The sequence below is a fragment of the Oncorhynchus masou genome, chromosome 25 (assembly GCF_036934945.1).
Source record: "Oncorhynchus masou masou isolate Uvic2021 chromosome 25, UVic_Omas_1.1, whole genome shotgun sequence".
Classification (NCBI taxonomy): Eukaryota; Metazoa; Chordata; class Actinopteri; order Salmoniformes; family Salmonidae; genus Oncorhynchus; species Oncorhynchus masou.
This window is the reverse complement of record NC_088236.1, coordinates 18096370-18111449: the sequence shown is the minus strand read 5'-3', so window position 1 is coordinate 18111449 and position 15080 is coordinate 18096370. Positions and strand designations below refer to the sequence as shown.

At 42.3% G+C, this 15080-nt stretch overlaps 1 protein-coding gene across 2 annotated transcripts; it reads right to left on the bottom strand.

Moving 5' to 3' along the window:
- Positions 1-304: 304 nt before the first annotated feature.
- LOC135513855 (polyadenylate-binding protein-interacting protein 1-like) lies at positions 305-11352 on the bottom strand. 2 transcript variants are annotated; one of them, XM_064936818.1, is made up of 11 exons: positions 10999-11352; positions 5824-5972; positions 5278-5475; positions 5042-5154; positions 4814-4925; positions 4368-4493; positions 4037-4143; positions 3724-3838; positions 3453-3507; positions 3289-3370; positions 305-2139 (listed from the first exon to the last, which is right to left on the bottom strand). In XM_064936818.1, exons 1-11 carry the CDS (start codon positions 11186-11188, stop codon positions 2052-2054), a joined length of 1335 nt encoding a protein of 444 aa, XP_064792890.1. In that variant the 5' UTR covers positions 11189-11352; the 3' UTR covers positions 305-2051. The 2 variants fall into 2 exon arrangements, with proteins under 2 accessions (XP_064792890.1, XP_064792891.1); XM_064936819.1 differs by lacking the exon at positions 3724-3838.
- Between the last annotated feature and the right edge of the window lie 3728 nt (positions 11353-15080).

Sequence of the window (15080 nt, the reverse complement as noted above, 5' to 3'; positions counted from 1 at the left end):
AAAATAAAAGTCCATCTGTAAGTTATGCATTTCACAGGGTGGTGAAAGTGCACGGCGATCTTGATGCTCCTTTCCAATAAATATCGAGGGTCTTATTCTGGTGACATGATGATCGATGCTTGACTGCCATTTGACAAATAGTCTTGCTCTAATCCATAATGTCATCATGTAGACTAGCCTACCAGCACTGTATCAGCGAGCTGTTGGCTAGAGCGCACATGCCAAGGCCAGAGTAGGCACAACTGCTATTTAACACAACAGTATGTGTGACAAAACTATCGGTAGAGTTGAAAATGTGAACACATTAAACTTTAGATTTTATTTGGTACTTGAAAATTTCAGCAAAAAAGTACATTTTGTGTACACCATGTCATCACGCACTGACTTTTATCAGCAACAAGTCTGTTTGCGGCAAACACTAGTGGGAAAATGTACATATTGTTTTAATGCAGATTTTAGAATATTCGCATGAACATCTGTCGCCAATATGATGGATGTCTATGTCTGTGTGTGAAATATTCATATTATGAAGAATTTATTGCAGACAAACAATACTATGAATATTATTTACAAACTTATAAAAACAAACATTCCTTTGTATGGGGTTCATCAATTGATAATGATACAAACTAAGAATATATCGTGGAATCCGTCCTGAGAGATTTCTGTTGCAGCGGTCTCTTAATCAGTAAAGCCTTGGTCAACAGACAAATTGGATTCAAAATGACCCCGTTCCCATTTCCCAGCAAGAGACAGAACTGTACTACTCAACAATTCTGTTAAATAACTTCACATTCTAAAAACGCTACTTTGAACCTGTAAAAGGGAGAACAAAAACACCCCTAGTTGAAGTTGAAGTAACTGTTGTGTTCTTTTATGGCCAGTTTGCTGCCACTTGCCTGTATTCAGTACTTTAAACTCCTTTGATAGTTGCACAAATCCACCACCTTAAAATGCATAGACTGATAATGGGTGGTTGACCATCAAATTGAAATAAATGGCCAACTCCTCACAGATGTATAATTAACCAAATGGCCCTGGAGTTCAGTAGTGCAACATTCTATACACTGAAAGCTGATGTACTATAGAGAACATACAATTCTCTTGAATACTGTATTTATTTACACTGTTGTACCCTGTAGCAACATCCGATGCAGTGCAGTGTCCGTTCTATACATCACATTTGTATCTGCAAGTCTAAGTGCCGCCTCCAACGGAATAAGCCCTTGCAGTATTCCTGGAGCTGAACCCTATGTTCTGTCATTGATCATACAGTTATTTTTCTGCTGTTGAGATAAATTTACATAGGAAGCCCATTCAGAGTGTCAATTACTTGCACATCTGATACCCATCTGCTATTTTCCCTAATGTGTAAACTCCACAAAACCCCATGGAATCTGGTCTTTCGACTTCAGATTAATAACACCAGCCATATGTGGACCTCAATCCTGATACCATCTGGATTATCTATGTGCCCTCATTCTGGATGCTCATATCAGATTTTTTGCTCTGAAGTAGGGTTTTTTGTCAATTGCGTGCAGTTATCAGGGCAACCACACCAAATGGAAAGTAACAGGAAATGAGCATTGCATCTGTGTGCTACTTCAGAGGCTACATCAATGTGAATGCGCAAATATGATATGGGTCACTGAGTGTGGACAGGAAGAAAAAAATATTTTCTTTCTATATCTAGAGTTGGGTTTTTATGGTGGCTGTGTAAACAGTGTTTCAAATCCACAGCACACATTTTCCCTGTGGCGTTAAGACGAAGACCAAGGGAAATAAGTGTTTCTGAAAGAAGCAAATGCAGAGAAGGAACTCCACCCACCCCCCCAAAAATACAAACTCAGTCCGTATAACTCAGCGGATTATTGATGCAGTTGATTGTCCCCATCTTCCAACCAACACAAATCCAGAAGAAATTCTGTGAACTGCCAGGAAGAGCAAACTGTATTAAAAAAAAAGGCTAGTTCTTAGATTTCTTCCAGTCGCAAACATTCCAGCATGTCGAACACGAAAGGTATGTGTCAGCTCAGTCTGTCGCAGCGCTCTCATCGTCGTCTCCTCTCTGACTCTAGGCAGAACTTCTCAAAAGCTTCCTCGATCTCAGGGTCCATCTCATCCTCGTCATTGAACGACCTGGAACACAAAACAATGTATATTCATTAAGAATTAACTGAATAAAGTGCAGGCAAATTCATGAAGGTTAAATACAGGTTTGTTTCAGTGTACAACTAAAGATCAAAGTCACAGTCCTTCAAAGGAAAAGACAAACAGTGGAAAGGCCAAATAATTGTCAAAGACTCAAGTAACCCAAGTCATAGACTGTTCTCTCTGCTACCGCACGGCAAGCAGTAACAGAGTGCCAAGTCTAGGTCCAAAAGGCTCCATAACAGCTTCTACCCTCAATCCATAAGACACCTGAACAATTAATCAAATGGTCACCCGGAGTATTTACATTGACCACCCTTTCTTTTTACACTGCTGCCACTCCCTGTTTATTATCTATGCAGTCACTTTACCCCTACCTCCATGTACAAATGACCTGGACTAACCTGTACCACCGCACATTGACTCGGTACCGCCTTTATATAGCCTTGTTATTGTTTTGTGTTACTTTTTACTTTAGTTTATTTAGTAAATATTTTCTTAACTATTTCTTGAACTGCATTGGTGGTTAAGGGCTTGAAAGTAAGAATTTCACAGTAAGGTCTACACCGGTTGTATTCAGCGCATGTGACAAATAACATTTGAGTTGAGTGAGGGGTAGACAGGGGTCAGCTAAGCCCCCTTTCTGGTCCATCTGCTGACTAGTCTGAATCAGTGGCTCTGGCTTCCCCTGTTGCATTGTGGGCAAGACAATCACACTGACCCATACTGGCCCCACAAGTGAACGACCTCACGCTGCTCTCAGGTCATGTGACCTTGGCATATGGACACATGATATGGGCGAGGGAAAAAGGTCACAAGACCAATCCTACAGTGTATTAGTAACTACGGCACTGGATTGTCTGACCTATTTGGTGTATTTGACTGGCTCCCACAAAAAATTCTAGGACTGCAGAGAGATTTTCAAGAACTACACAATAGCATTCTAGAACTACAGAGGAATATTCTAGAACTACAGAGGAATATTCTAGATCCACAGATACATATATTTTACGGATTCAGTATCACAATGACTCACACGAGAAACCAACCAAGTCCACTGAAAGCAAAGATCATGACCACAACTAATCACGGTATAGACAATTAACACATATATATTTGTCATTTAGCTATACTCACGATTCATTTCCATTCTCTTCACAGTCCTCTGGGAAACAGTCGTCTTCCCGATCCAAGATCTCCTGGTATTTTTCTGAATATTCTGTAACACAAAAACATACCTTTAGGGACAATGCAAAGCTTTTGCAGGGTTTTACCTTGATGAATAATGTCGATATGCTCACCAGGGTCGGCTGCTGTGAAGGGAGTGCCGTCTGCAGTGTAGAACGTAGGCTCATTCTGAGAGGAGAAACGCACAAAGACACAAAGAACAGCAGTGAAAAGGTTAGTAGGCATGAAATTAAAATGTGAACATCTAAACCAGCTTCTCAAAATGGTAGATCGGTGCCAATTCCTTTTGGATCACGGGTTAAAGCTTGGAGCTGGCTTGAAACTTGAGAAGTTTAGAAGATTAAATGGAGGGAGTAGTGTTGTTTTCTAGCCCCAACTCCTCACCATAAAGTAGTTGGGGTCATTGTCAGGTGTAGCGTCAGAAGCAGCAGCAGCATGGACTCTGCCCCAGTTACTAGACCTCAGCTCCACCAGCCGCAATAACATCTGCTTCACATCTCTGATGGACACACAGACAGTCCTATATTCATTGGACCAATCACTCACTCAGCATCAGTAACATCTCCTTCCCACAGACAGTCAGTCAGTCATTCATTCAACCAGATTTTATCTAATCCAATCTAAGAAGCATTCATTTGGCAGAGGTAGTTTTGACAAGTGTTTTTACTAAACCGTCTCTTTATTCTCACATGCACACCTGCTGCACTGGGCGTCCAGTACAATGTTCTCAATCCTCTGGACTAGCTGGTCCATGTCAGACTTCCCTTTCTCTTTCCACACATCCTCCAGAACCGAGCCGGTCAACTATAGAAGACATCACAGATAAACTTCAATGCAACAAAGAGGAATTTGTCTTTCGCGTTATAACAAACTTAACATTATTACATTGTAATACAATACAATATTTTCCATTCACTTGGGATGATGGCCTGCAGATTTCTCTCGAAACACAGTAAATAACTGTACCACAGATGACGTGGAACCTTGAGTCAGCTTGAATTTAGAGATCAGAAAACTTGCGAAATCACCTTAAGCAGTTTGACAGCACAGATGAGGTTTCCATCCACTGGGTTAGAGAAGAGGGCATTCATCAGCTCCCTCAGGGCGATTAGCAGGATCTCAGCTCGGGACGGAGGCCCCTTTGCACTCTTTACCTGAGACAACCAAGAGGTCAGGTTCTGTCATTCTCTAGGGTTTATTATCAACTCAAAATGGATCTAGGGGAGGGGTTATGGAAGGAGGTTGGGTTATGGGAGGCAAGTGTCAAAGTTGTGAGGGGCTGAAATGGAAATAGTTTTTAAAATCAGTGTCAGTGGGGAAATAAGTGTTTTAATGGATACTTTTAAGTGCTTTTGTTCTGGAATACAATGTACATTTTGCTGTATATGTTTTTACCAAATTAAATTCAGCTCAATGCAACAGATGCATAAATAACCTGAAAATCCTAGGACAGGACAAAGGTGCTCCTGCTCACCTCCAGTCTGAGATAGAGCTCCCCCAGAAAGAGCACATAGGCCTGGAACTTCTTCTGTGTGTCCTGGTCTCCTCGCACCGCTACGTCCCTCTGTTCATACTCTGTCCGACACCTACAGCACCCAGACACAGAGCAAGAGAGGGGGTTTCTATATAAATGGCTGCAAGGGATTCTTGTGGTGAAGCAACAAGATTAAGATGGTGATGAAATTATACTAACAAAGCTCACCGTTTTAGTAAAAGCTGACGAAAGTTTCCACTTGCTGGGCTGAGTACGAGGTTATGAGACAGGAAGTTACAGAGCCTTGCCCCCGTGTATGAGAAATTGGGGATAGCAGTAGACTGCAAGAATAAACAAAATGAACAGAACACATTTTTTTAAACGACACTAAAACAAAATACAGTAAACTACAGTATAGACGTCGCTCGTAGATGACCGAACCGTGTGTGTGTTGATACACATACTTGTGTGTAGATGAGTTCCACCAGTTCTTGCAACGTCTCCTCAGTAGTAACCCAGCTGTTCAGCATGTTTACCATGTGCTCAATGTCCGTCTCAAAGGACCCCGGCGAGGAGTTTAGGTAGCTGAGAAACTCCTCAACCAATTCAGCCAATGTCATCTCAGTATAATAGCCATCACTGCCATCCTCCGAAACGGATTCCTTTAAAATGGAGAACACTGGTAATAGAAGATACATGAAAACATAGAAACTAGCTAGTAGCTACAGCCAGTAACTCCAGCTGAGAGCTACTCACTAGTTGTGGATGATGTGATTGATTAGTTTGGTCCTTATAATGTAAAGTGCAGTCACCAAGACACTAGGCAACCCAATCTGTCATGATCCATTATTACAGGGTGTGCAGACTTTATTCCAACCCAGCACCACCACACCAGATGTAATTTAATAAGGGGCTTAGTGATTACCCTAGTTGAACAGGTGTGTTAGGAGTACTGGACTGGAACAAAAGCCTGCACCCTGGGTGGGTTTCCAGGACCACTGCTTTCATACCTCATAGGGGGAGAAGCTAGCAGGGTAGAACTCCGGTGCATTGGCTGACAGAATGGAGGTATTCACCAGAGAGTCCACACTTTTCACTTTGGAGGCAGGAGTGCTGTGGTTGTGAATGAATTGGTGGGGTTTGCTTGGGCTTCTGCTTTCTGAGGAAGCAAATTAAGATTTATTTTAAGGACATGTAACTAGCAATAAAGGTCTGGGTGGCACATGAAGTAATGTGCCTGCCCTGTAACAGGGACACTCAGTGGCAGGGACCTAGCTTGTCATGTGACGTGATTTGGCCGCCGTCCTTGAGCTTCATTTAGCAGCTAAGTCACTGACTTTTAAATTTAGTGACAGGTGCAACTAGTTAGTTAGCTATTTAGGTAAGTGTTCTAGGGGCGTTTTAAACGACGACAGTTTGGGCGCTCTGGCACCAAGGTAAAGACAGTTTCAAGTTGGATATTCAACGGATATTAGTGCTTTCAAACCGCAATAGCTTTCAAACCACTTGAGCTACAGACTCCAAATAAGTGTTGTAATGTTGGAAAAATTGTGCACAACATTGGACAGGTCTTATTTTCACAATTTGGACATTAATACACTTTCCAAAGCCAATAAACATGTGGAAATTTGAGCAGCATTTTGTACTCCTAGTTGAATTAGTTAGGAAGCGTAAACAAAGTAAATTTCTCTACATTTAAGATGTCAATAGCTCCTTGGTCATGTGACCTAATGACTTCAAACAAGGTTCAGTTTGTCCACTGACTACCCTTCTATATTGCACATGCTTAAGTTTGTCCATATCCATCTCATATGATTTTACATAAATTTTTCAAAATTTTGAATTTCAATAGCTCCTTGGTCATGTGACCTACTGACCTCAAACAAGGTTCAGAATGTCCACTGACTATACACACTCTGATGTTAGTCTACTTTCATCTCATGCTATTAGACATAAATCTGTAAGCTTTACAGGCCTTCATTTTACATGGTTGTCAAAATAAAATGCTAAAGTTAACAGCCTCGCAATAACCATCTTTCACATGGACACTGAAAAGAGCCGCAACTGGCTGCATGTGCTACGCATCAAGGACAGGAGAGGTGTTCGAACAGAGGTGCTTAAAGGAAGGCACACAGGTAGGCCTCATGAAAAACAAGGTTTCATATGCTCTTTTTAATCACAGTAAAAGGCAGGGATTTGTCAGAGTGAGCTTGATAACGTGAAAAAGTCATTTTCATAGCAACACTTTCATATACTGCACATTAAGACAAATCCTTCTATGTTGAGTATTAGAGCGCAGTTTACATAACCTGATAATGACTTGATATTTGAGTGCATTCACAACAAGCCACCTGCAGACAACTTACAAAATGCAATAGTGCATTTGACAGTTCACTTTTAATGATGAAAATAGTTATTTGATGCATGGCCTACTATTTCTAACTGGGAAAATAAATTCCTACATCTTTTGTGAGTAAAATCCTTTTTCCCAAATTGATTTAGGTACATTTTTGTGAAGAGGTAAGAAGGTCGTGATATGGGTCATTTAATAGTGAAATCATTTAAGGGATCAATACATTTCTATATTGCATCCCCAGTATCTGCATGAACCATCAGGCCAAGTGTTTTTGGTTGACCCTGCTGGACAGAAAGAGGAGGAGGAAATCGGCCATCCTACAATCTAAGCCCTCAATCTCACACAAATTAACATGGAATTTACCAGGTACAATCCTAAATCCGTAAACTTGGGCACCCTCATAGATATCATCCTGACCAACCTGTTCTCTAAATACACCTCTTCTGTCTTCAAGCAGGATCTCAGCGATCACTGCCTCATTGCCTGCGTCAGTAATGGGTCCGCGGTCAAACGACCACCCCTCATCACAGTCAAACGCTCCCTAAAACACTTCAGCGAGCAGGCCTTTCTAATCGACCTGGCCCGGGTATCCTGGAAGGATATTGACCTCATCCCGTCAGTAGAGGATGCCTGGGTATTCTTTAAAAGTGCTTTACTCACCATCATAAATAAGCATGCCCCATTCAAAAAAAATGTAGAACCAGGAACAGATATAGCTTTTGGTTCTCTCCAGACCTGACTGCCCTTGACCAGCACAAATACATCCTTTGGCATACTGCATTAACATCAAATAGCCCCCGCGATATGCAACTTTTCAGGGAAGTTAGGAACCAATATACACAGGCAGTTAGGAAAGCAAAGGCTAGCTTTTTCAAACAGGAATTTGCATCCTGTAGCACAAACTCCAAAAAGTTCAGGAAAAACTAAAGTCCATGGAGAATAAGAGCATCTCCTCCCAGCTGCCCACTGCACTGAGACTAGGAAACACTGTCAACACTGATAAACCTACAAATATCAAGAATTTCAATAAGCATTTTTCTACAGCTGACCTTGCTTTCCACCTGGCTTCGCTGGACAACAGTTCTGCACCCCCACAGCAATTTACCCAAGCCTCCCCCATTTCTCCTTCACCCAAATCCAGACAGCTGATGTTCTGTCAGAGCTGCAAAATCTGGACCCCTACAAATCAGCTGGACTAGACAATCTGGACCCTCTCTTTCTACAATTATCCGCCGCAATTGTTGCAACCCCGATTACTAGCCTGTTCAACCTCTTTTTCGTATCGTCTGAGATCCCCAAAGATTGGAAAGCTGCCACGGTCATCCCCCTCTTCAAAGGGGGAGACACTCTAGACCCAAACTGCTACAGACCTATATCTATCCTACCCTGGCTTTCTAAAATGTCTTCGAAAGCCAAGTTAATAAATAGATCACCGACCATTTTGAATCCCACCATAACTTCTCCGCTATGCATTTTGATTTCTGAGCTGGTCATGGGTGCAACACAGCCACGCTCAAGGTCATAAACGATATCATAACCGCCATCGACAAAAGACAATACTGTGCAGCGAATTCATTGACCTGGCCAAGGCTTTCGACTCTGTCAATCACTGCATTCTTATCGGCAGAGTCAGCAGCCTTGGTTTCTCAAATGACTGCCTCGCCTGGTTCACTAACTATTTCTCAGACAGAGTTCAGTGTGTCAAATCGGAGGGCCTGTTGTCCGGACCTCTGGCAGTCTCTATGGGGGTGCCACAGGGATCAATTCTCGGGCCGACTCTTTTCTCTGTATACGTCAATGATGTCGCTCTTGCGGCTGGTGATTCTCTACGCAGAAGACACCATTCGGTATACTTCTGGCTCTTCTTTGGACACCGGGTTAACCTCTCTTGGGTAGGGGGCAGTATTTTCAAGTCCGGATGAAAAGCGTGCCCAAAGTAAACTGCCTGTTACTCAGGCCCAGAAGCTAGGATATGCATATAATTGGTAGATTTGGATAGAAAACACTCTAAAGTTTCTAAAACTATTAAAATTATGTCTGTGAGGAAAAGTTTATTAGTAACGTTTGGGATTCATTTTGTATGCATTTTGATGGAGGGAAACTGGGTGGATTATTGACTGAAGCGCACCAGCTAAACTGAGTTTTTATGGATATAAAGGACATTATCGAACAAAAGGACCATTTGTGATGTATCTGGGATCTTTTGGAGTGCCAACTGAAGAAGATCAAATGTAAGGCATTTATTGTATCGCTATTTCCGACTTTCGTGGCGCACCTGCCTGGTTGAAATGTATTTTTCATGCTTTTGTACGGACGGCGCGGCCCTCAAATAATCGCATGGTGTGCTTTCACCGTAAAGCCTTTTTGAAATCTGACACAGCGGCTGAATTAACAAGAAGTTAATACATGAAAATTAAGCTTAATTTGTGATTTTATTTAAGTTAAATATTTATAATTCTGTAGTTTGTATTTCGCACTCTGCAATTTCACCAGATGTTGGCCAGGTGGGATGCTACCGTCCCACCTGCCCATAATTAACTAACATCCAGACGAGCTTCAATGCCATACAACTCTAAAACTAAATGCATGCTCTTCAACCGATCGCTGACCACACCTGCCTGCCCGCCTAGCATCACTACTATGGACGGTTCTGACTTAGAATATGTGGACAACTACAAATACCTAGGTGTCTGGTTAGACTGTAAACTCTCCTTCCAGACCCATATTAAACATCTCCAATCCAAAATTACATCTAGAATCGGCTTCCTACTTCACAACAAAGCATCCTTCACTCATGATAACAAAAATACCCTCGTAAAACTGACCATCCAACCGATCTTTGACTCCGGCGATGTAATTTACAAAATAGCCTCCAACACACTACCCAGCAAATTGGATGCAGTCTATCACAGTGCCATCCGTTTCGTCACCAAAACCCACAAAATACCCACCACTGCAACCTATATGCTCTCGTTGGCTGGCCCTTGCTTCAGGTAAAGCCCTGCCTTATCTCAGCTCACTGGTCACCATTGCAGCACCCACCCGTAGCACGCACTCCAGCAGGTATATTTCACTGGTCACCCCCAAAGCCAATTCCTCCTTTGGCCACCTTTCCTTCCAGTTCTCTGCTGCCAATGAGTGGAATGAATGGCAAAAATCACCAAAATTCATATCTCCCTCACTATCTTTAAGCATCAGCTATCAGAGCAGCTCACATTTCATTGCACCTGTACACAGCCCATCTGTAAATAGCCCATCCAACTACCTCGTCGCCATATTGCTATTTCTTTTTTTTGCTCCTTTGCACCCCAGTATCTCTACTTGCACATTCATCTTCTGCACATCTATCACTCGTGTTTAATTGCGAAATTGTCATTATTTTGCCACTACGGCCTATTTATTGCCTTACCTCCCTAATCTTACTTCATTTGCACACACTGTATATACTTTTCTATTGTGTTATTGACTGTATGTTTGTTTATCCCATGTGTAACTCTTGTTTGTGTCGCACTGCTTTGCTTTATCTTGGCCAGATCGCAGTTGTAAATGAGAACGTGTTCTCAACTGGCTTACCTTGTTGAATAAAGGTGAAATAAAAAAATAAAAAATTATGTAATTGGGAATGTCTAGTACATGTAGTGTTGGTACATTGGATATTCCTCAACTGCATATATCAAACTGTCTTTACCTCGGTCGCTCTAGCTCGGGAGCGACAATGTTAGCCTAGTACCATTAGTTGTTCGGGCGAGTTACCTAGCTAACTTGTTAACACACATAGCCAGCTAAAGCAAATGGGTAAATGCAAAGTTGATCCGGCAGAAAATCTTACCTCCGCCGATAGCTTCACTATTGTTTGGGTTGTTCTCAGTCAAAGGTGGAGAAGTCCGAGGTTGCCGAAGAGGCTCACGCTGGTTGAAAACAGATGTGGCGTCCCCGTCTCCTACATCTGCAAGGCCGGGGCTTCTTGACTTTATATGGGCTCTACCAGCGCCTGGAGCTCGGTCGAAATTCTCAGTCATCTCTGTTGCTTTCTTTCTGTTATGATCTTTTCGGTGAGGCGCAAAAGAAAAAACGTAGGCGGTTTGGCAATTCCAATCACTTGTTACGGAATTATTTAGTTTGGCCTCACTCACCCTCCCTCATTTCCATATTTACTAGCAAGCCAGCTACTTTATGTTGTCGAACGGATATTACAACATATTTCTGTAAGGGCTACTTCCTTCAACAAATCCGATATCGGCTGAGATGATCTATAACCGTGTGAACGTGTTGTTGCCCTCTACGGGAGGGGAGCGGTAGAGCACCAACAGTGCATAGCCTATACCTCATTGAGCATACTGAGTAGCCTGGAAAAAAGTCACAGGAAGCCTACTTTGATCTGTCTGAAGCAAGAAAGTATGTTTAACTAGCTAATACACATACTGTATGTTTTATCTAACATCATGTTAGATGTGACGCAATTTCTTCAGCAATGAAAGCTAGTGGGGTGTTCAAGTAATAAACACATACCTCCCATTCTACAATAAAACTACAGATGCATCAGAGAGCGGAATCAGAATCCTGTGGATCAAACCAACCCTCACATGTGCCGCTCTCCCCCTGCTCTCTCAGTAGCTGCCCACTATAGCCATGTGTGTTACACCAGAACTCAGAAGAGGCATTCATTAATTGTTTAGCCTCCAGTCATTTTCCACTTGTTTCCCAAAGCTGGATCACATTATGTCAAAGATCATACCCCTTGCAGAAATGTGGAGACTCACTTTGATAAAAGATTACGGCCCCTATTTTCTGTTATTGCAAAATGGGTGTCTTGGAGGGAGTTCAAACATTCACAAGTCAAGTCCTGGGAATGCGTACAAGATGAAAGATGACAATACCTTTAGGAATCCACGAAGGAGTAATAGACTAGCTAGAGTTGGTATAGCCAACAGCAGCACTGTGTGTGTTCAGTGCAATTAGTTTAAAGGAAAAGCCGCACACACTGGTAGCTCTGATAGGGGTTAATTTTGGACTGGGCAGGAATACATTTGTTAGTATTCTTGCAAATGGTGGGGCAGATAAGCAAACCCCGAGGGGCAGGGAAGCAAACCCCGAGGGGCAGGGAAGCAAACCCCGAGGGGCAGGGAAGCAAACCCCGAGGGGCAGGGAAGCAAACCCAGAGGGGCAGGGAAGTAAACCCAGAGGGGCAGGGAAGCAAACCCAGAGGGGCAGGGAAGCAAACCCAGAGGGGCAGGGAAGCAAACCCAGAGGGGCAGGGAAGCAAACCTAGAGGAGCAGGGAAGCAAACTCAGAGGGGCAGGGAAGCAAACCCAGAGTGGCAGGGAAGCAAACCCCAAGGGGCAGGGAAGCAAACACCATACGCATTGCACCAATACCATGATAGTTGGGAATTGTAATATGACTCATATAGCGAGCGATGCTACAGTACCCTATGTTGGATTGCATTGCAACATTCAAAAGCGTTGATAATTCGTTGTGAGTCCATAAACCATAATTACAGGGACAATATGAGCAGTTCAAGCTCAAAGCAAATACCATCACGATCCCTGGCCTCCTGCAGTAGCTCCAAGCATCTTCACAGTAGCTCCAGACCAGGAATCACGGTCTCTAGTTAAATGGGATAAATCTGGGGAATTTTGGAAATGGTCTGTCTTTCATGTTAGTTTTGCACGCACTTTGTGCTCTTTTCCCAATTGCACACCCTTACATAGATACAATTAGATGTTCAAAAACAGGATGAGAGAGGCATGGGACTTTCGTGGTATTAACATTCTCCCCTTAGTCTTTTGATCTGACATCTGACAGCTGTCATTGATTAGACTATTTGATGACAATTAAAAGAGGAAGTGGGTGGGGAGAGACAGTTCATAAATAATAATAATACAGGTGAAATCGGAAGTTTACATACACTTAGGTTGGAGTCATTGAAACTTGTTTTTCAACCACTCCACACATTACTTGTTAACAAACTATAGTTTTGGCAAGTCGGTTGGGACATCTACTTTGTGCATGACTCAGTAATCTTTCCAACAATTGTTTGCAGACAGATTATTTAACATATAATTCACAATTCCAGTGGATCAGAAGTTTACACTAAGTTGACTGTGCCTTTAAACAGCTTGGAAAATTCCAGAAAATGATGTCATGACTTTAGAAACTTCTGATAGGCTAATTGACATCATTTGAGTCAATTGGAGGTGTACTTCAAGGCCTACCTTCAAACTCAGTGCATCTTTGCTTGACATCACAGGAAAATCAAAAGAAGCCAAGACCTCAGAAAAAAAAATGTAGACCTCCACAAGTCTGGTTCACCCTTGGGAGCAATTTCCAAACGCCTAAAGGTACCACGTTCATCTGTAAAAACAATAGTACGCAAGTATAAACACCATGGGACCACGCAGCCGTCATACCGCTCAGGAAGGAGAAGCGTTCTGTCTCCTAGATGTTTATTAACTTACTTTGGTGTGAAAAGTGCAAAACAACAGCAAATGACCTTGTGAAGATGCTAGAGGAAATAGGTGCAAAAGTATCTATATCCACAGTAAAACGAGTCCTATATCGACATAACCTGAAAGGCCGCTCAGCAAGGAAGAAGCCACCGGTCCAAAACCGCCATAAAAAAAGCAGCCAGACTACGGTATGCAACTGGACATGGGGACAAAGATCGTACTTTTTGGATAAATGTCCTCTGGCCTGATGAAACAAAAATATAACTGTTTGGCCATAATGACCATCGTTATGTTCTGAGGGAAAAGGGGGAGGCTTGCAAGCCGGAGAACACCATTCTAACGCCATCATGATGTTTGGGTGCTTTACTGCCGGAGGGACTGGTGCACTTCACAAAATAGATGGCATAATGACGGAGGGAAATTATGTGGATATATTGAAGCAATATCTCAAGACATCAATCAGGAAGTTAAAGCTTGGTTGCAAATGTGCCTTCCAAATGAACAATGACCCCAAGCATAATTCCAAAGTTGTGGCAAAATGGCTGAAGGACAACAAAAAAGTACTGGAGTGGCCATCACAAAGCTCTGACCTCAATCCTATAGAAAATGTGTGGGCAGAACTGAAAAATCATGTGCAAGCAAGGAGGCCTACAAACCTGACTCAGTTACACCAGCCCTGTCAAAAGGAATGGGCCAAAATTCACCCAACTTATTGTGGGAAGCTTGTGGAAGGCTACCCAAAACATTTGAGCCAAGTTAAACAGTTTAAAGGCAATGCTACCAAATTCTGTGTATGTAATCCCATACCAGTGTAAATTTGCATGTAATCCCATACCAGTGTAGCTATCTCCCTTCCATTTTCATGTGGTTTCCAGTTTGTTTGGGAACTCTAATCATTAGTGCAACGGTTGCCACATGGAATATGTAGTGGGCCTGTAATGGTTGCCTGTAATGGTTGCCTTTTGCCTACCTCAGTCAGCCTGATAAGAATAGTTCCTCAGCGCGACCTGAAAACCACACTGGGTCTCTGTGCTGTGGGTTTTCATCCTTTTGCCATAACCTGTCACCTTAGAATATATCTACTTTAACTGTAGTTGAGACACCAAGCATTCTGATTGTTCTTTCAGTGTTATTGTATTAACATGATCTCATTTATTGGGTCACATTCTCAATCATATGTGTATTTGTCAGATTTGTCAACCAGTTTAAGTTGCAAACTTTATTGATGAACATGAGAACATTTGGATACCGAGGAGGAAATAGCAAATGTATGTTATTTACTTCACAGACATAAGGTGTAAAGAATGCAATGAAATGTTCACCTTCTTTCCACCTTCAGTTAAATATTACACAAAATAAATAATTTACTTCAACACAGTCAAAACTCAGTGGTTAAATATCATACATTAGTGTTTCCTTTCACTGTATTCACTTTTGATATGGTTCCAAGATCTCATGACCA

Coding starts and splice junctions, on each gene's coding strand:
- LOC135513855 (XM_064936818.1), bottom strand. CDS start 11,188: ATGACTGAGAATTTCGACCGAGCTCCAGGCGCTGGTAGAGCCCATATA. Junction 5,476..5,823: donor CTAGCTTCTCCCCCTATGAG/GTATGAAAGCAG, acceptor TCCATTTTAAAG/GAATCCGTTTCGGAGGATGG. Junction 4,494..4,813: donor AGCTCTATCTCAGACTGGAG/GTGAGCAGGAGC, acceptor TGGTTGTCTCAG/GTAAAGAGTGCAAAGGGGCC.